Genomic DNA, 21,083 nt, shown 5'->3' on the forward strand with positions numbered 1-21,083 from the left:
TTAATTTATTATTTTTCTTGTATATATGATGAGTACTGATCTTCTCTCTCTTTGATCAATAACCGTCTCTTTCTTTTGATAGTCGTTCTTAATTAGTCTTACTATATATAGCCGCCAAAAGATATATATATAGCCCATCGGTAGAATTTCTTAGCTGTTTCAAATTAATAAAGAAAATACGAATAGTATAGAGAAATTTCCTTTAACATAATTAATTAACCCAATTTATAAGGTGTAAATTCTTGATTAATGGTGTTAATATATGCATGATTATCCTATATATATTAAACTTAAGTTATTCAATTATTCTTGTTTTTAATTAAATTATTTCCAAATATTAGTATACACAATATACGAAAAACACACCATGATTTGTTTAGAAAATCTACTAATTTTCTGAGAATTAAGAGAGTAGATATGAAAAAAAAAAAAAGAAAAAAACAGTAGAATAAGACCTAAAAGCAAGAGAGTTGAGAGATCCAGCTGTCTCTATGCCTGTGGGCCGCGCTGTCTACTTTGCGTGTGGGCCGCATGTTCAGATAGCGAAGAAATAGCCCATCACCATGCATGTGCTGTGCTTCATCAGTTCCCGCTGGCGCTTCCTCTCTCTCTCTCTCTCTCTCTCTCACACATTCAATGTACAGTTCATCTTACAAAGCGAAATGCGACGTACAAGCACGTTCAACAACGCTCAATAATGTTTTAGAGCATCAACTTGCATTTCCAGTTCCCGTTCTGAGATAGTTAATCTCTGAACCCTCCCTCTCTCACTCACTCACTCTGTTTTTCGGCCACATATGGACGCCAAAGCTCGTCTCGATTATGCTCTCTTCCAGCTCACCCCAACTAGAACCAGGTTCCCCACTTTATTTTCACGTATTTCGATACAATTCTCTGTTTCTGTTCTTATATGAAGTTCTTAACTGATTAAAAAAAAAAAATGTCTTCTTTTGTGTGCGCTTGTTTGAATTTTGTCAAGATGTGATCTTATGGTCTTTTCTGGACGCATTACTGAGAAACTAGCTTCTGGATTATTTGACCCTTTCGTTTCTCACCTCAAATCTTTGAAAGATGAGATCTCAAAAGGTGGGTACTCGATCAAGCTTTGCCCACCCGCCCATGCTGCACCCTGGTTCACCAAAGGCACAGTCGAAAGGTAACGCTTACAGCTCATTTACTTTATGTCCTCAATTATAGTGAATTTAGGCCTTACCCATTGGTCCTGGAGAAACAACATGACACCGTCCTTGATTTTGAATTTCATCGATTGAAGCATATGTCACTTAAGCAATTATGGTGCTGCATGATTTATTAAGGTCGGAATAATTACTGAGTTTTCTCATATTAATAAGTTGTTGACTGTGTAGGGAGGTTATATACAGTCTGGTCCCAAACATTTCTTGAATTTCCACACTTTTTCTCATAGTTTAGTTATTTAATTTGGATTGGTTGCTCATATGTAAAAGTATGAGGGTTTGTTATAGAAAAGAATAGGTATTCGTAGGAAACAGAGGGTTAGATCTTTGAGTTCTATAATTCATTGAACATTTTTGGGCAGATTTGTGCGCTTTGTAAGCACACCGGCACTTCTTGAGAGGTTTGTCAGCATAGAAAGAGAGATCTTGCAGATTGACAGTTCAGTTCAAGCTAATGAACTATCCAATACCCATGTACATGGCCAATTGGTGGAAGGTACACTCAGAATTTGGATACCATTGTTAAACCTTTTCCAATTGCGTTGGCGTTACTTCAGTTTGGTCCCCACCTCATAATTATTGAGCAACATGTTCAAGCCTTAATAACTCAAAGCTTCTCCCTGAGATTGGGTTCGATGATTTTCATCCATTAAGTTAATATCTTTAATGGAGTCAACATGATGCTCTGTTTCTGAAGTTTAAATTTTTTTATTGTATATGCCCATACATATTGGATCACATATGAAGTACATCTCTTTAATATTCAAGTTTGACTTGTTAGTTAGGTGAATTCCATGTCAACTTGGCTTAACTCAAAAAAGTCTTTAATTGCATTTAAGATATTCATTCTCATTGTGGAATAAAATAAAATGCAAAAATAAAACACGTTTAAGGGATTCTATATCTTTTCAATATGATTTACTTGATCTTGGAAGAAAGAGTTGGGAAGAGAGTTACTGTACTTGCTTGAATGTTGTAATTGTTTCTACTAATTAACTTCATTTTATTAGGAAGTGTTTTAGCTGCTAATGTTCATACAAAGAAGCGTCCTGATTCCCCCAAGGTATTTCATTTGTTCAAACAAACAAGAAATGGTGCTGCTTTTTCAGGAATTCATGTGATTAGTTTAGTATATTCTTCCATTTTTCCTTCCAGCTAAAATCTGAAGTAGAACACACAGATGATGATGTGAAAGAAGAAAACTCCAGGTAACTCATCCTGTATTTTAATGTTCTGCATTTGCTGAAATGCCAATACACTTAATTGTAGTGCATAAAGTACTTTTATCATTGATACTTTCACCTTTATCATGACTAGGATTCACCTCCAACGCCTTTTAGTTACTCGGAAAACTTTCCTTCGGAAAGAGCAGGCAATGGCTTATGTGTGTGGTATTGTTGCTGGATTTGAAATGGACAATATAGATGATCTCATTTCCTTTGCAGGTGCCTTTGGAGCGCTGCGTTTAAGGTATGAACTGTTATGTTCTATACATGTTCTTTAGGCTAGAATTTGGGATGTAATGGAATAAAACCATCAAAAGACTCCAACCCAAGATGCAGACACTCTATACAGTTAGTTGACCAATAAAAGTAAAATGAGAATGAGAATGATAAAGATCATAGATTCTTGTTTTCACTAGTCAAAATTATGCTTCTTGTTTTTCCCTCATTTTCAGTGATGGAAATTTCCATCAAAAACGTTTTTTGGCCATCCAAGTAAGTCTGAACAAAAAAGAACTGTCGTCAAGGTTCATCTCATTTGAAAGCCTTTTTCATTCGTTTACCTTCTTCCTTTGCTTGGCCAAAATATACCCGTACCATCACACATTTGACTCGCTAATTTATGTGCAACATTATGTCAGTCTATTAAATAGTTTTAGGAGTATGATGTTAGGCCCCGTTTGGATTGAGAGTTGATCTCATCTTATCTAATCATTACAACTTTTCCAAATTTTCACACAAAATATATTAAATAATTCAACTTTTTCAAATCAAAACAATAATAATATTAAAAAATAATATTTAAACAATATTTTATTCAACTTTCATCTCAACTCATCTCATCTCAACTCACTATCCAAACCTCACCTTAATCTATGAAGGGTACTGCTATGCTTCTAGTTGGTGTTAAGATGCATTGGGTAGCATAAACCTGTAAAATCCAAATCCCTTCGGTTTATTTCTCCCTCCAATTTCAAGGAATAAAATTCAATGTAAAAATCATATTCTTACTCAAGTCTTAAGATCAAGTGCCAACCATATGCAGGGAAGCATGCATTAATTTCAAAGATTTGTGCAAGAAAAAGGATGCAGATGGTCTTTGGATGGAGGAATTAACAGCCATGCAAGCATGCTCCCCACCAGAACTTTCATTTGTGGAAGCATCTGGAATTGTATTGACGAATGAAATAAGTGCCCACAATCAACGTGCTGTGTTAGACTCATCCAAAGGTAGTGTCTCTACCATTAAAGGTGTGCCAAATGAGTCTTTGGATACCTCAAAATCTGGCTCTTCTACAAGTCAAGCAAGTTTACACAGCAAAAAAGGTATTATTCCTTGTTGAATTGCTTTTTCGCAGTGCAATGAAAAATATTTTTCTGTGATTCAAGTTAGTAAAATTACTTCCTCATTCAATATGTATGCTTTCTGTTTTCACCTTGTAATATTGTGCTTTACATTCTTTCTATAGTATGCTGTAAACCATTATACAGATAATCCACCCAGTGATAAACCACATTTCAGGTATATTGAATTGATATGTAGACTCAAGTTTTTCTTTAGAAGGAAACGATATATGTTTAAATATTAATAAAATTCAAATAGATACATCAATGATGAGTTATAAACCCACTAGACTAACAGTCTCCAAAAAAGCACTCAAAGACAAACAATTCCATTTGTCTTTTTGTTAACCTAAACTAAATGATCGGCCTTTCAGTTAATAATACCTTACCTTTCCACTAGAAATAAACACATCTTCTACTTTTCTATGCAAAAGCAATGTAGAGTTTTTTATCTAATTGAATGCAATACACGTGGGGTTCTATTATTGCACAATTCTCTTATTCAATGTGTGTGGAACCTAGTGGTAAAAGTTTCACAGCAAATACCGCTGCTTGTGTAAACCAGAAAATTACTATGAACTTATATAATCCTTATGTTTGGCAATGGAGTGTATAATAAATACAAAATCTAGACACCTCTGTTCTACGGTAGTTCTGTGATGTTAAGGTTACATCATTTGCAGATAATACTTTGCCATCAGATCAGATACCATCCTCTACTGCAAAATTACAATTGCCTATGCCATGGACGACCCAAATTCCTCCATATATATACAATTTCCAAATTCCCATCCAACAAATACCTCCACATCAAGGATATCCTTTCCCTACTATGCAATCTGTTCCTCACAATGCAAATAATATGCAGTGGCCACGACCCAATTATCATAGGAATCAGAAGTCATATTCAGTGGGGAGCAAGAAAAACTTTCCAAATAAAAAAGAAGTTGTATATTCAGAAGAAGACAGACAAACAGAGTCCAGTGACTCTGATTCTGGGAGCGATTCAGATTCAAATTTACCGCAAGACAGACAGAATTCTTTAATGGAGCATTCATACAAAAAAGAATGCAAGAAGAAGTCCTCCAGAACAGTTTTCATTCGTAATATCAACTATATCAGGCCTAAGAGTACAGATGGGGACAGGGGTGGAGTCCCAGTTGAAACTTCTGCAGATGAAGAATTAATTTATGGAGATTCACTTAAACAGGAGATAGAGGATTCAATTGGATCATCTAAGAAGATACATAACTCAAACTCACGTAATGAGAAGACAAGGGGTTTGGATAAGAGCTGCCACAATTTGAACCAGTCAAGTGATGCTGCTGACCAGGATCTTCTCAGCGATCTGATCACAGATTCTTCTAAGGTAGAGAGAAGAAATGAGAGCTGGGATTCTTTTCAGAACCTTTTGATGAAAAATGATGAGACGCATACTAGAGGGATGGAAAAGCTGCATCTGATAAATGTTCAGAACGAGCATTGTACAGTCCCAAATTCTGAAGATGAAATGTCAATCTCATTCAAACCTGTTGTTGAAAAAGCTCCAAACTGGCTGACAGCCGCAGCTGATTCCTTTGTTGCGACTGAGAGGATGAGTGAAAGTGATGGTAGAGTTGAATTGGAAGATTTTGAAAACAGCAAGAATTTCCATCATGTTATAAAGAGGAGGGACTCTGCAGATGAGGAACTAGTAATTCCCCAGAGATTGGAAGAGTCTGGAACCGGACTTGGGATTACATTATCTAATTGTTCAGCTGAGAGGACAATAATCAAGACTGGGAGGACAGAAGATTGGTTTATTATCAATCACTCAGGAATGCCAGAAAACCAGGATGTAAACATCCAGCGAATGGTCCTTGATGAGGATTGCATTGTGTCATTAGAAGGCGATTGCCCCCACACCGAGAAAAGTAGAATAGGGACACTTACTGATGATTCTTTCATGATAGAGACGCGATCGGCTGTTGATGATCTGTATGACTCGCAATGGAAAACAGACATATGTATGGAGACTGATATGACTTTAGCTGCCCACTCGGAAAACGGAACTCCAGATATTTCGCAAGTGAAGTATGAAGTATCTAATGCCTATGATCCAGATGATCTTTGTGTGGTATTTGAACGAGATTCCAGAGTGGATTTTGCTGAGTTTTCTTTGAGTATGAACTATGGAATTGACATCTCACTCACAGAAGCTAATGGAAAATGCTCTGGTGCTGGAACAAGTGAACATGTGGACCAGAAGCTTCCTTTGAATTGTAAGAGCACCAGTGTCAATAATAGTGGAGCTACTGGAACAAAATACCCCAGTAAAGAAGCAAGATCAAAGGTTTTAGGTGGAGCTCTAGGAAAAAGCAAATATCAGATCATGTCCAAAAGCAAGAAACCATCTCCTGTGAGCAGGCCCATTGTCCAGAATAGCAAATTGGAGAAGGTATTAACAAATATTATGTTCCTTATTTCCTGAGTTAGTTCTTTGGTTACCTTCATTTCCAAGTACTAAAATTGAAAAATGTTTGTTAACAGGAAGAAGAAATCCGGAAAAAGATGGAAGATATGTTGATCCAGCGCCAGAAAAGAATTGCTGAAAAAACTGCAGCTGGTCATTTTGCTCCAACCACATCAAAGAAAGTCGTATCACAAAGTAAAACAATGAAAAGTTCCTTTAAGAGTGAAAAGATAATTTCCACAACTAGTAATACAAACAGGATTGGTTCTGTCAAAATCAGTGCTACTTAACAAATGCAAGCTTGAGAAGAAGATTATGTAGTGGGTGCACAGAAGCAGAAGCCCCTGTTAACCATGACAAAGCATTACTTGGTGCTTCTCTGAAATTTGAAAGGGTTTTCTGTACAGTTCAACGGCACCATTACCAACCAATGTGATGGAAAAGGAGCTAATTTACCAAAGAGATGGTCCCAGCCAAGAAAACATTCACCAAGCTGGATCGAGCTACTTCAATTTGTTTTTTACCCACTCCTTGTTAATGAGATGATACTGTTCCAAGTCTTCATTTGCAGTTTTAGTATATATTACACGCCACATCATTTTAGTGTCTTTCACTTATTGCCGATTCAACTGTTGCACCTGAATTCGCCTTTTACCTGCTGAATTCTTAAAACTTCTTATAGTTGATAAAGTTTTCTAGTTTAGGCTATTATCCCTTAGCTTGCAGATACTTTTTGAGTTCTATATGTAGATGCTGCTGGTTACTTTATTCTAATCTTTGAACTGCTGGTGTGCTCCAATGGCATATTTGGAGTTGAGATGAATGGTATCATAGATTGCCAGGAAAATAAATAGTAACCCAGAAATTTGTTTCCGCTGTGCTTATCACTATCTATGTGAAAGAGAGTGATTATTATTGTATGGATCAAAACATCTTGTGCGTGACTTTTTAGTAACTAACAGTCAACTTGGTATCAAAGTTTTAAACCAAGGTTGTAGCAGGCCAAAATGACATCCTAGGACAACTTCTATCTGCACCCTTTTGCTAGTTCTCCCTCTTCTGGCTTAGCTGCAACTGCTTATATTGCTTCCGTCCTTTAGACAAGTAATTCAAACAGATTATATTTAACATATTTTGATAATTCCTAAATATTTCCATACATCTCAGTTTCTTCTCGGCCCGGAACATTTTACGAAAGACTTGGGCAACTTTATCCTGCTGTTAACATTTTACTAAAGACAGTCCGTAGCTTTCGGCCACTTTTTAAGATTATCCCAACTTTCGTTTTCAACATCTACAGTCATTTCTCCCTTTTCTCCGAATGTTTGTTATTGAAATTAGATACCAATATGGCCAAAGTCTACAAGCTTTTCGTAGCCTTTTGAGATTTCTTGGAAACTCGTACCTCTTGCGATTGATGTATCTGTTTTGATTCAGTCGTCCCTTAACAATTGAAATTATATTCTGACTCTCTGTTTCAACGATCAAATGAAAGCGTGGTCTGTGGTTGATCGACTTTGTACTGTTGCCACCTTCATCAATTAAACCATGGGGCACACATATATACATGCTTTGCGATATCCATAACTTAGGCGCAGTTTGGATATAAAAATCTTATGACTCTCATTTAATTATTATAATTTTTTTAAGTTTTTATATAAAATGTAATAAATAATTTAATTTTTTAAAATTTTAAAATAATAATAATATTAAAAAAAATATTCTAATAATATTTTATTTAATTTTTATTTATTTATTCATTCATTTCATCTCAACTACAATTTAAACCGCCCTTTAGACGTGGACCGTAATGGGTTGACTAATTTCAACAATTATATATTGTATGTCGTGTGCTTCGATCGCACCTGCCCCAAATCTCCTGCATGTCTTATTTTTCTTTTGGAAAAGAGTAACTCCATGTCACCCCTTGCCTTTTTTTGTATATTTCATATAAAAATAAATTTTTTTTGTTCTCTTTTTTGTTAATCTTAAAACATATGTGTTTGTTGTTTGTTAGAATTTAGGTTTTTTTTTAACAGTGTTTACATTTTCAGTAAATTAAATTTGTTATGTTTAAATTAAGTTTTATTTTCTCTTGGTTTTATTTATTTATTTTTTGGTTTGTTCCTCTTAAAAAATCTTGTTTTGAAATTTTCTTTCTCGAACTATCTTTTGGTTTTCAATTTTGTACACGAGACACACGACAACAACCTGTCTCGCTCTTTCTTTAGCTATAGCAACCATCCAACCTCGATTCGAGTGGATTGGTTACCCGTTTCTGTTGCACCCACAAGCACAGACAGTACTCGACCAAGAATGACACAAACTAACTCAGTACACGACAGCAACTCTTGACGCGGGATGTCGAGTTGTTCTTCCTTAAAAGCACCATTCTTTTTTCCTTCACTTTCTGAATCTCTCTTTCCCGAGAATTTCCAAATAATGGTTGTCCATTAAGACTTGTATTAGCTCAAGTGCGCCGCACGTAATGATTTTTCTATTCATCTCAAATAAATACATGAAATTTTTTGTTGCTCCCGGCCTTCTGCTTTCTGCACGAATTAAGCTTTTTATAAATTCATGTATTAACTAAGCCTAATTGGTGTCTGACCAGGAAAGGTACTAGGACAAATTTTATGGTCATTGGTCATCATCAACAATATCATCATTGTTTTCTTGCCGTTCAAGTCTTCATAACACTTGGTGTTGTTGATAGCCATGGCTACAGGAAGCTGCTGCGGTTTGGTACCAACAATGCTGTCTCGTCCCAAGGCATACGCATATGGATTTGAGGTACGTACGTACAAGATATATGGTTTCCCAGTTTTTTCATTTTTCTTTCCTGATGATCTGTGTGTGTTTCCTTTTTCTTCTTTATGAATTGTGATAATCATCGTGGCCTGTTCCCGACCTCTTAACACATGATCTATTATATGTAGAATTAATATTGATCGGTTAAAGTCTCATTAATTCTCTGTAGATCGATGTTCCCTCTACTTTTATTTGCATTCTCTGATGATTCTATATTATATGCCTTGCGTTTCTGGGAGCTTAATTTCCCAATATCCAAGTTTTTTTTGGATTGAACAACTTTTAAAATCAGTCAACTAAACAATACTAGCTAGCTAGGCACAATAATATTGATTTTGAGAGGAGAAATAAAACAAAACAGCATCTTCAAAGGTCTTGTCATGTAAGATATATAAAAGCATTTTTATTTTCAGAATTGATCATGTCTGTACGTGTTGCTGAAATATGTTGGATCCAATTCCTGCAATAAAAGGCAAAGAATTCTAGACGATCGAGTAGAAACCTTTGGATTCCCTACATAACATGATTGGATACAAATCTTTGATGATATAAAAAAGAATCACTGCTACAGGAGATGAAAGGCCAATATGGCATACCCAAGAAGCTTTCCAAGAGTCACAAGGAAGTGCAAGGCATATCAATAGGCAGCACATTTGGTAATGCCAGCAACTTAATTTTGGCGATGGAGCTCCGAAACAAGATCTTGTCCTTTCGAGACATCCTCGATCTGCCTCCTTGTGATGGCTCGGCTTCCATTAATGAAGTATCATTCCTATTTCTCTTTTTGCAACTTACCACAAGTAGCAACTGCTAGCCTCTTCTCATGAGTTCTGCTGCATTTATTTTGGTCTTCCTACTAATTGTCTTCTTGCAGCTGTTGATCTGCACAATGGAAGATCTCCAAAAGCTTTACCCAGAAATTATATCAAGTAATCGGCTTTCAGAAATAAAGGGAACGTCTATGGATCAGGTTTATCATCTCGCAATACCATTATTTATTGGCTTGAAGTTCTTAATTGCTTGCCAGTGTAACTTAGATCAGTACTAATCAGGCTGTGTTCGGTGCAAACAGAGCCTAACTTGCTTCTTGGGGGCTTTGAAATCTATTGGAGATTCATGGATGATGCGGCATGATTGGGTCGACAAATTTAAATATGATTTCCCATCATATAAGGAGACTACCAATCAGGAACAACTTGGTATAATACATATTCTCTTACCTCGCTCAGGCCACATTTTTCACCTTAGAAAAGACAAAAGAAAGCATCTTACACGAAGTTTTTATAAGATATTTTCTTTTCTTTCACCTTTCTTTCAAATTACCCTCACTAAGGCTAGATCCTTGATTTTTTTGGTGGTTGTAGTTAAGATTGTCCTGGAAACACTTGATCTCATGAATAAGATGGCACGAGAAAAGTTCGATTTCATGGATGAAGATGACCATAAAAAGGACGATTGTCCACATGAAACTGACACATTTCAGAAAACGTTCATGGAGTCCTATTCAGACAGCAACACCTTCTGCTGCCCTTCTCCAGCTTCTCCAGCCACCCCGACCTCAGTGCTTCCAGATTCATTTTATAGTAGTTATACGAAAACTGGAGAGAAAGCGAATACGCATTACAACCCACCAACTCTCTGGTCTCTCAGAGTTCGAGCAGTTGGAAAACTGAATCCTATTGATGTAAAGCGCCTCGCACTTAATACATTATCAAGTGTAGGAGGCCACGATTCCAATGCTTTGAGTTTAAACAAAAAGGTTGAGGAACCAATGACAGGAATAGAAAAAAGAAGTAATTTTGAAGTGACAACTACCATTGTTGAAACAAGAGATAGCAGTACTAAAAAAGGCACACCAGAGGTTCCGAGGTCTGACTTAAATGGTACTAGAAAAAGGGAAATAGTGAGAAGAATTGATGTTATCAACGGCAGTCCAGCTACAACTCCAGAGACAACCCATATGACCTCGGTGACAAGCCCAAATGAAGAAATCCTAGCGCCAACACCACCTTCACCACTCATGCTGCCGCCAAACACGGATGTATCAGCAGGAACACCAATAATACCAATATCACCATCGCCGCCGCACCCCATGCTACAGGAAAACCTGATACCGGCACCTCCACAACCAATTAAACAATCACCACTCCGGCTTCCTTCAAATGCAGCACCAACCAGATTGCCTCCGCCTTCTCCACCACCGCCACCAGTACCCATGCTGCCTTCCAAGGGTGCAGCACAGCCACCTCCTCCACCCATGCTGCCTTCCAAAGGTGCAGCAGTACTCCCACCTCCTCCGCCCATGCTGTCTTCCAAAGGTGCAGCACCCCCACCACCAGCGCCCATGATGCCTCTGAAAGGATCGGGGTCATCAGTACCGCACATGCCACTTGCAAATGGGGCTCCTCCTCCACCTCCTCCACTTGGCGCAGCAAAATCCTTACGCCCCAAAAAAGCAGCTACTAAATTGAAGAGGTCATCCCAAATGGGTAATCTGTATCGGGTTCTTAAGGGAAAGGTGGAAGGGTCTAACCTTGAAAGTAAATCATCTAATGGGAGAAAGGGTACGGTTGCTGGTAGTGCAGGTGGAAAACAAGGAATGGCTGATGCTCTTGCAGAGATGACAAGAAGGTAGCTTTAACATATAAAGGCAAGGACGTAGTATATAAAGGCAAACCATACAGCACAACTTATTCCCCTTTTTGTGTCTCAGATCAGCATACTTCCAACAAATCGAAGGCGATGTTCAAAAGTATGCAAAACCAATCACGGAGCTGAAGTCTGCCATTCATACTTTCAAAACCAATGACATGGCCGAGCTTATCAAGTTCCACAAAAACGTGGAATCCATTCTTGAACATTTAACTGATGAATCGCAGGTCACTATGATATGAACTTCTTCAATATAAAATCCACTACTATTTATACTCCACAGTCATCACTGCATATTCTGCTACTTATTTTCATGACATGCAATACTATAAGCTACAGGTGCTAGCAAGGTTCGAAGGCTTCCCGGTAAAGAAGTTGGAAGCACTAAGGACAGCAGCAGCATTATACTCAAAGTTAGAGGCCACAATCACTGAACTACATAATTGGAAGATAGTGGCACCCTTGAGCCACCTGCTTGACAAAGTTGAACGTTACTTCACTAAGGTAATTTGGGATCTGTAAGGCTTTCTTCTTCATCCATATATGCATATTCATAACTAACAAAAAATACTAACATACAGATCAAAGGAGAAGTGGATGCACTGGAACGAGCCAAAGATGAAGAGTCCAAGAAATTTAAGAGTCATAATATAGATTTTGACTTCAGTATCCTCGTAAGAATCAAAGAAGCAGTGGTGGATGTTTCCTCAGCCTGCATGGAGTTGGCTCTAAAGGTAGTTCAATCAAAATTATGTTGCGAAAGTACGAACGTAATTGAGATTATAACCAAATGGGTGACCAAGTCATGATATATATATATATATATATATATATATATGAGATATTTACTAGGTTGAAGTACTTGAAATATTTATAGATAAATATTTAAGGAAGCTTGAATTGTGATTAATTTTGACTAATTCTTTTAGAATATGGTGAAGGCATGAGTACGTCGTGCAATTTTCATAATCTTGACATGAATGCTAACTTGAAACAACATATAAATCATATACAACTATTAGGGCTTGACTATATATCTTGTGTGGACATTTTTACAATCTCATAGGAGAGGAGGGAAGCAAAGGCAACAGAGAAGAAAGAACCTGGATCAAAAAGTGACACACGAATGAAGGGATATACCAAAATGCTTTGGAGAGCTTTCCAATTTGCATTTCGGGTCTATACATTTGCTGGTGGACACGATGATCGTGCTGACAAGCTGACAAGAGAATTGGCTCATGAAATAGAGAATGATCCCCACCACCACTAGTGACTTGATCGATCTCTCTATTTTCAGTCCTACAAAAGGCACCAAACCACACAATGCTAGCACACCTTATACTCTCTAAATTATGAGATTTTTGTGGCCAATATTCATGCCAAATCATATATTTGCTAGACATGATGTATATAGATTTCGCAAGGTTTAATTGCTCGATCGAGTTGCATCCAATGATCGGTTTTTGTAAGTTTATCTTAATAAGTCGGGACTTAGTACGGCTTCGAAGTTTTAAGTACTCTTTAATTCTTCACTACTCCTGTTTGTAATATTTATGTGGGAGTACTTTTGTTTTGCGTGTGAATGATTCTGTAACTTGTTTAAACACATTGCGTCCTCATGCAGGATATATTTACATGATCATGGTGCTTACATGCTTCTTCACACACATCTCCACTCATGTGATCAATCTCACTTACAGTCACTCAAACGATGCTATGTCTCTAGCTACTCTTTTCTTTTCTCATTTGAAATTTCAGGCATGAATATATCAAGTCGCAGATAGAAAAAATAAACACCCGATTCTCCAGAATTTGATCCATCTGGTTCGAATATGATCGTCTCTCGCTCCAATCGTATAAACAAGATAGAAGCTGTCATGAATGATAGTAGCATTAATTGCTTTAATTATTTAAAGCCAGCGAATTGAAATTATGGCATTTTAATTCTTCATGTGCGTCGTTCTCTACTTTAGTAAGCGGAGCCATTAAATAGTCAATTAAACTATCCAAATTAAGAGAATAAATAATAGTTTATTTATAAATCTGGTTACTAATACGTTAAATATATTATTGAGAAGTCACAATAATCTTATAAAAATTATTTATTTAATAATTTTTATTTATTTAATAATTTTTTATAATATATAAATAGCTTTTGAATATAAAAAAGCTAAATACAATCGTCCTATACAATCATGGTGCAATCATGGCCCACCTCTTCCTGTATATGCCCCCTCCTCCCTTCTTCTTCAACCTCTTTCTCTCCCTCTTCATCTCGTCAACGAGAACTCTAAGCTCGACTATCTCATTTCTCTTTGATTTTTTTTTAAATTGATAATCTATCAAATGTTGATTAAACATTGTCATACATATTTTGTAGTTCATGATTAGAAGATAAAATCACATAATCTTTGAACCTATAGCAGCTTGAAGACATCTAATCTTACGTTCGCCCATTCATGTCGCCCTCACAGGTAAAAGGAAAGAAAAATATATACTATATTTCAGAAAGACTACCAATAGATTGTGAGCCAAACTTAAATGCTTTTGTTAACCATGAGAAAGGTCTTTAGGAGTGCAACCACACAAGATCATGCAACTGCTCTTCTCCAGCACCAAACATCTCATCTACCTTTTCACCATCTCAGTAAAAATGAAATGTAGGTGTATAAAAAATTTGCTGTGTTGTTTGTGGGCATTCATCTATATCTGCATATATGAAAGAAAGCTTTGGGAAACTGTTACTCAGCTGGCAGAATGTTGGGAGGATCTGACTACAAACACGACACCAAGATGCACTACAGTTGATAATTGCTGGGGTTTTGGCAGATTTGATTTCTTCAAGAATGTTCATGAGGTTTTGATGGTTGGAAGCAGTTCACTTCTCATTGATTTATGTAGTGTTTCTATAAAAAAATGTGATCAATAATCATGAAAATTTTCACTTGTCAAGGGTGCAAAGGAATCCCACAAATCCGTTGAGGATCGTCATCAACAGTGCCACTAGCCTTCCTGTGCAAAGGTCGAGGTATTTGTAAACTGAAACTTAGGAGAAAGTTGCGAAGTGGGTTTGGGAGAATTGAAATTGGATTTGCAAACCGAGGGAGATCTATAGATTACGTAAATAAGCGAATTAGAACTGGAAAAAAGTGTTTGTGAACCAAACTGGGAGAAAGCTTGGATTTGGGAGAACTAGAATCGAGTTTTTTTTGCCGGAACTGCATCCGATCGTGCTTCTTCTTCAACCTTCTTGTTTTTTTTTTAATTTCTCATTAACACTGACGTGACACTTGTGTCAGATGATTGCACGCCTACTCCCATTCACGACTATACGTAACAGAGCTGTTTGAATATCACAGGTCAATAAAAATTCTACTCTCATATCATAACTAATTATTAAATTTATATTCCAACAACTCCGACGAAATTATTACACCCTCGCCCTCCAGAAGAAAAGACCCGCTAGCTACCAAATCAATGCAATATGGAGAAAATTATAAAGGAATAGAGTATTGCTACATCCATAAATATAAATTACATAAAAATAATTTTTCAAATTGACATGATTTCACATGATTTATTAGATTTATTTTATAATAAAATTAATTTTATAATCTGACGAACCATATTAAACTACGTCAATTTATAAGATTATTTTGCATAATCCATTTATGACACTAGAGCATTTTCTAATACACTAATACTTAGTGAACCAATCTATGTTAAAAAAAAATTTACAATACATTAGCCATTATTCATCCCTACACTCTATACTTTTCTTTTTTTTTTCATAGAGTGTGGGGTAATGCATAATAACTGATGAGAAGAATTAGATTGATTCACAATAAAAGGACCCAATTAGAAAAAAAAGGAAAATACTAAATATTAAAAAAAAGGACATAAGAATACCCTATCGATAATACATGTCGGTCACCCTCTTTGTCACTCCTCTAAAAAAAAATAGAATAATGCTAGTATGTCTTTTTATTTTATCCCTTCATTTAATTGACTAGTCATGTATTTAATTTTTTTATTTTTTTATTTTTTATTTACTGATTAAGAAAGTAACTATTAGTATATTGATATTTTTTTATTTTTTAAAAATATTTAAAGATATTAAAAAAATTTAATAAGTAAAAAAATTTAAAAAAAAAATAGATTTTACCTAAGGAGTATGGGGCAGCACCCTAGTAGTACTGAAAAAAATAACCATACACGTTGACTTGAAAATAGAGTTTGACATTTTCTTTTCAATGGATGATCATGATCTCACTTAATTAAAAAATTAGTTGAAATAATTGGTTACCTGGTCATGATTTTTTTTTTCATTCCCTGCCCTGGCGTTCTCAAACCCAGTCTCCGTCCCCGTCTGTCGTCGTGGTTGTCGTCATTCTCGTTCCTGTCGGCTGTCGTCATCGCCTTTCACTGGCAGGTACACATCTCTCTTGGCAGTGTAAAAGAAGCTGGCCAGCATGGCCGTGCAGAAGGTTGGGTTTGGGAAAGGGAGGAGGGGAAAAAATTGAAAACCTTAACATCATTGCCCGTCCTCGACATCATCGCCCCATCCGTCATCGGCAGGTACACATGATCTCGTGTATTTAGTAATTTTCTATCTCAAGACTTTTATTATAAAAATGTCGTGTCGTTGACAATTAAAAGATCCTTAAATTTATTTGTAACCCTTGAAACAGGTACATTCTTCAATGATACGAAACGTATACATTCTAAATTAAGTTTCTAAGCGTAACTTAATTTATTTTTTTTTCCGTAAATTGCTAGTGATACATAGATGGAGATCCAGAAGATTAAAACAATTGCAAAGATAAAGGTGGGTCTTTTTCACTGTAGAATTGTAATAAGACTGCTGAAATTTAGATCAGAGGGATATTGTCGAAGGTTTATGTTGTCGCTGTCCATTGCGTTAAGTTGTGCGCGTATCGATTTTTTGATAGATAAATTTTTTTCATTATCTATTCTTTGAATGAATTTAAATGATGTCTGCTGTCATTTGTGATGGGGTTCAAAATCTATTTTTAGACATAAAAGGTATTTGAGGTTGCTCTATAAAAATAAACAGACCTAAATGGTTGATGAACTTGCGAAACGGAATAGATGCCTCGGTACGTAAATTAATCATTCCATGTTATATTAGTTCGACTTTAGATAATTTGAACATAAGGAATAGTTATGATTTGACACTTTGATTATAAAACACTTTGTGCATTTTGTTAACATTCTATGTATAATTTATTGATATGCTAAAAGCAATTATAATAATTAGAATGAAAAAAAAAACTTATTCAATAATGTTTCACATTAATGTACTGTCAAACCAAATATATATATATATATATTAGTCTTCCCGCTGAGATTTATTTTTTTACTTTGTAATTAAAAAAGTATTTTTTAATAATATTATATATTTTTTTATTTTTTAAAAATATTAAAAAAATCTATAAAAAAAAAATACAAAATAACTTAGTGGGAGCTCCAATGATGACTCTAGTATTATCCACAACAAAATTTCAAAATAGAAAATTTTTAAAATTTTCTACATAATATATAAGATAATCAATTTAAATTTTAAAATAATAATAATATTAAAAAAATATTTTATTTAATTTTTATCTCAACCTAAAACAAGTTAGGCTTAAAAGCAAAAGACGGTTAGGTATGGACGGAAAGGTAACCAACCAGCCATACATTTATATTTTACTTTATTAGTTTGTTGGATGTACCAACAAATGGAATTATTACATCCGTATCTTACAGAAATAGTACTAGATATCCAAAATATCAGAGAGTCTGAGATTTTGGATAAGGTTGCTTGAGATTTCCTTAAAAAGGTAATTTTATTGAAAAAGATACTTACAATCGTGAATTACATAATTGTTGCGTAATCATTTTAAAAAAAATAAATAAAATATAAAATTTATATAAAAAAAATTAATTTTTTAATAGTGAACCTCATTTTTTTTTAAAGTGATTATGCGACGGTTACGCACTTCAAAATTGTATGTAAAATTACTCAATTTTATTATCCTCATGTATCTACATTAATTTGTTGTCAGACCCTACCATTCCTGATTCAGTTTCAATTGACCAAATGAGTGAATTACAATTACTTGGTTAAACATGACATGACCTGAAGATCTAGATATATAATTAGGTAAATCCTGTTCTCCTCTGCGCGCGACTGCGACGGTCTCCTCTGTGCGCGACAGCAACGGGATGGCAAGGGTCTCATCTGCGTGCGACCGCGAAGGGGAAAAAACCAGAGAAGAGAGAGGGCGCGAAGAGGAAGAGGAAGAGAGAAGGCACGAAGACTGTGCCCTTCGTTCAAAACTATGCGTTTTGTCAAAATATTTTACTTATCTTCAGATCCTGCCCAAACTTTAGCTCCTTCACATAAAATCAAAAACGGTTCGTTTCATTAAATTGATCCATGTCAGCACATGGGTGCACTTCGGTACGCAATTTCGCTTGACTTTAGAGTTTTCCTTTAACAAAATCGTTCCAAATGTAGAAACTCATTTTTAATCCTTACTCCATACATATTGTAGCACCTTGCTAGCTTGATTGATTCATTTGATCGCGACCACCTTGGGAAGAATAGTGATAAAATTAGAAATTTGTTGTAGAGAGGTCGAGTAAAATTAAAATTATAATAAAATATTTTTTATTTTATTTTTAAATTAAAATAATTTTATAAAAGAGGTTAAGATAATATTTAAAAATAAAAAATAAAACCCCCCGCCGCCAGGTCCGCCACTGGAAAGAAGGAAGGAAGAAAAAGAAAATGCAAATTAAATATGAAAAGGCACTGCGACCGCAGCATTAAATTATTATTTTAAGTAATTTGCCCATAATATTGGCTAATAATGCAAGGACGACCGCAAACACTTTCTAAGTTCAACCGATAAGCACAATCTTGATCCCACCAATGATGGCCTTCCCTTTCCCGAACCGGGGTACCAAAGTCACCACCACGGAGTCATCATCTTCAGCTCCCAAGTCTTCCAACAAGTCAGAGATTCCTATCCTCAGGTAAGTTTTCTTCTTCTTCGTCTGCTTCTGCTGCGGCACGCTGACAAAGCTTCCTGCGAACTCCGTGTTAATTCCAGGCCCGGTTGGTGCGTCATCCTCGTCGTTGATAAAAACATCAAACTTCACTGGAATATCTCTCTCAACCTCAATACCCTCAATCACTAAAACTTCTTCCTCGTCGTCCTTTTCTTTCTTGCTCCTCGATTTCTTGGGCCTAGCGACAACAGTACTTATCACCTTGTCCAAAACAATCGGAAACTTAACGCTCGATGTTTCAGCCGCTTGTGCTACACCACCATGTCCGGCTGGAAAGGCTTTCGCTACTTTCTTAACCCTAGATTTACGAGGTGTCGGCTTGGTCTTTAGCCATGGAATCTCCACATCTTGATAAACATATCTCAGCTTAGTGTTATCAACGCAGTCCTTAACCTTAACACGAACAGGATCTGCATTTTCATCATAGAAGAAAAATGAGGAGTTCAACCAATCTGGGTCTGTGATATCTTTTCGTTTCCCTCCTAATGTTTTCCATATGGTCCACATTCGGTCCACATTGGAATGGTGAGCGAAAAAGATTGGATCTCTACCGGCCGAGTAGAAGTTCCCCATGTTCTCGATATTAGGTTGGGTGTCGTCACCGGTCCATAGGTGGATATTATTGTGGGGAGTGCTCTCGATTGTGCCAGCACCTGGGTCAGGTTCATCCCCAGCCCGATAAGGGCTGCCGAAAAATAGCGTAGGGTTCTTGGCGCCGGACACCATCTGCCGGTACATGATTTTGAGGTTGCTAGGTACTTGATCTGTTGTTGTCGTTGACTCGCTGGTCTCGCCGTAGTCAAGATCAATTATTGTCGGTGGCTGGTGGTTGGCGTTGCGCAGAGGGTCATAGATTGCTGAGTTGGAGACAGCATACAAGGATGGCAATTGCATACCAGGAGGGGAGTCCCAGTTCCAGAATGGCAAGGCAAAGGTGGGATCGCCAATCAACTTGCCCAATATTTTCTCGAAGAAGTACACGTAGTAGCGATGGAATGGAAAGAAGAGCCAACATTCGTGAACTTGGAGGCTCAAGTCTGGAAAACCGACTTGTGTGTAAGCCCCGTCGCAGTAGGCGCAGTGGACATTAGCTTGTTGGGTGAAACTACGCGGGTCATCAGCCGGGAGGGACTTCATGAGCTCAATGCCTTTGTTATATTTGGCTATGTAATCGTTGTCAACCAAATGAGCCGCAGGCCTAACACGTAAGGGAGTGTTTTGGCTAGGTAAAACAAAGTCTTTGATCTTCTTGGATGTAGGTGGGCAGCAATTGACTGGAAGTGCGCCTGCTGGGAGGTCTGCCTCGCTACACAGTGTTAATTCCGGCGCGGATACCGGATCTGCCAGCGCAAACGGGTCATTGCAGAGATTGGCAGCACCATACATGCCTCCGAGGCCAAGGAGTACATCTCTTCTATCGAACTTCCCTTGAGGATTTTGTCCATTATTAATATTTTGTTGGTCACCATTTGTAGCTCTGCATGCCACTCTAGTAGTAAGGTGGTGGTATTGCTTTCCAACTTTAGAAACTTGTGTATTTCTAGGAAAACAGGGAGGGAAAGAGGGGGTGCGAATGGTCGTGGTGGCAGCCACCATGTTGGTGCTTCTAGGGTGGGAGGAGGAAGCCAAGAGAGAAGCCATGTGCAAGTTATTGTGTGAGCTGTGAAGGTAAAGCATGAAGGACCTTGCTCTTATAGTAGAAGATAGCAAGAACTTTCTCGATGGGAATTCAAGGGTGAAAAAAAAAAAAAACTAATAATAATAAAATAAGGATGATGCTGCAGCTCTCGCTTGGCTTCCGGAGCTGTAACACGTGTTTATATGAATTTTTTTTTAAGTTGTTTTTTATATAAATTTTTTTAATATTTTTTTATAATTTTAAAAAATAAAATAAATTTAAAAAATCATTAAAAACATTTTTTTAATCAAAAAATAAAAAAAAAATTATTAAAAAATACTTATGAAATAATATAAAAAATCATAAAAAATATTTTTTATTTTATTTCGTAATTAAAAAATATTATAATTTTTTTATTTTTTAAAATTATTTAAAATTATTAAAAAATTTTATATAAAAAATATTAAAAAATACACATAATAAAACACATTAAAACTCCAGAAGAACTTTTGACGGGAACTTTAGCATTTTCCATAAAATAAAGAGTACTACTATATGGACTATGGAGTCCACTGTAGCGGTGCACTCAGTGCACTCAGTACGTGGATTTCCTTTTTTTAAAAAAAAAAAAAAAAAAAAAAATCAAAACGTGCGTTTTGATTTGAAGACGGATTTGAAAATTGGTTTCTGCCCATTCGAATGGA

At 36.3% G+C, this 21,083-nt stretch overlaps 3 protein-coding genes across 4 annotated transcripts; 2 read left to right on the forward strand and 1 right to left on the reverse strand.

Moving 5' to 3' along the window:
• The first annotated feature begins 611 nt into the window (after window positions 1-611).
• LOC109022297 (COP1-interacting protein 7) lies at window positions 612-6,988 on the forward strand. Its single transcript, XM_019005170.2, has 9 exons — window positions 612-856; window positions 980-1,156; window positions 1,559-1,692; window positions 2,207-2,259; window positions 2,352-2,404; window positions 2,514-2,666; window positions 3,465-3,745; window positions 4,447-6,200; window positions 6,293-6,988. Exons 1-9 carry the CDS (start codon window positions 798-800, stop codon window positions 6,503-6,505), a joined length of 2,877 nt encoding a protein of 958 aa, XP_018860715.2. The 5' UTR covers window positions 612-797; the 3' UTR covers window positions 6,506-6,988.
• Window positions 6,989-8,896: 1,908 nt separating this feature from the next.
• On the forward strand, window positions 8,897-13,247 carry LOC109022298 (uncharacterized protein At4g04980). 2 transcript variants are annotated; one of them, XM_019005171.2, is made up of 9 exons: window positions 8,897-9,008; window positions 9,598-9,789; window positions 9,901-9,996; window positions 10,099-10,225; window positions 10,391-11,657; window positions 11,740-11,905; window positions 12,018-12,182; window positions 12,260-12,412; window positions 12,745-13,247. In XM_019005171.2, the coding sequence occupies exons 1-9, from the start codon at window positions 8,934-8,936 to the stop codon at window positions 12,946-12,948; spliced, it is 2,445 nt and encodes an 814-aa protein (XP_018860716.2). In that variant the 5' UTR covers window positions 8,897-8,933; the 3' UTR covers window positions 12,949-13,247. The 2 variants fall into 2 exon arrangements, with proteins under 2 accessions (XP_018860716.2, XP_018860717.2); XM_019005172.2 differs by lacking the exon at window positions 8,897-9,008 and having other exon boundaries at window positions 9,696-9,826.
• A 5,237-nt stretch (window positions 13,248-18,484) lies between these two features.
• LOC109020781 (polyphenol oxidase, chloroplastic) lies at window positions 18,485-20,581 on the reverse strand. Its single transcript, XM_019003303.2, has one exon. The coding sequence runs from the start codon at window positions 20,436-20,438 to the stop codon at window positions 18,591-18,593; it is 1,848 nt and encodes a 615-aa protein (XP_018858848.1). The 5' UTR covers window positions 20,439-20,581; the 3' UTR covers window positions 18,485-18,590.
• Between the last annotated feature and the right edge of the window lie 502 nt (window positions 20,582-21,083).

Source organism: Juglans regia, chromosome 3 (genome assembly GCF_001411555.2).
Source record: "Juglans regia cultivar Chandler chromosome 3, Walnut 2.0, whole genome shotgun sequence".
Taxonomy (NCBI): Eukaryota; Viridiplantae; Streptophyta; class Magnoliopsida; order Fagales; family Juglandaceae; genus Juglans; species Juglans regia.

Coding starts and splice junctions, on each gene's coding strand:
- LOC109022297 (XM_019005170.2), top strand. CDS start 798: ATGGACGCCAAAGCTCGTCTCGATTATGCTCTCTTCCAGCTCACCCCA. Junction 1,157..1,558: donor ACCAAAGGCACAGTCGAAAG/GTAACGCTTACA, acceptor ATTTTTGGGCAG/ATTTGTGCGCTTTGTAAGCA. Junction 6,201..6,292: donor AGAATAGCAAATTGGAGAAG/GTATTAACAAAT, acceptor GTTTGTTAACAG/GAAGAAGAAATCCGGAAAAA.
- LOC109022298 (XM_019005171.2), top strand. CDS start 8,934: ATGGCTACAGGAAGCTGCTGCGGTTTGGTACCAACAATGCTGTCTCGT. Junction 10,226..10,390: donor TACCAATCAGGAACAACTTG/GTATAATACATA, acceptor TGGTGGTTGTAG/TTAAGATTGTCCTGGAAACA. Junction 11,906..12,017: donor ATTTAACTGATGAATCGCAG/GTCACTATGATA, acceptor TATAAGCTACAG/GTGCTAGCAAGGTTCGAAGG.
- LOC109020781 (XM_019003303.2), bottom strand. CDS start 20,438: ATGCTTTACCTTCACAGCTCACACAATAACTTGCACATGGCTTCTCTC.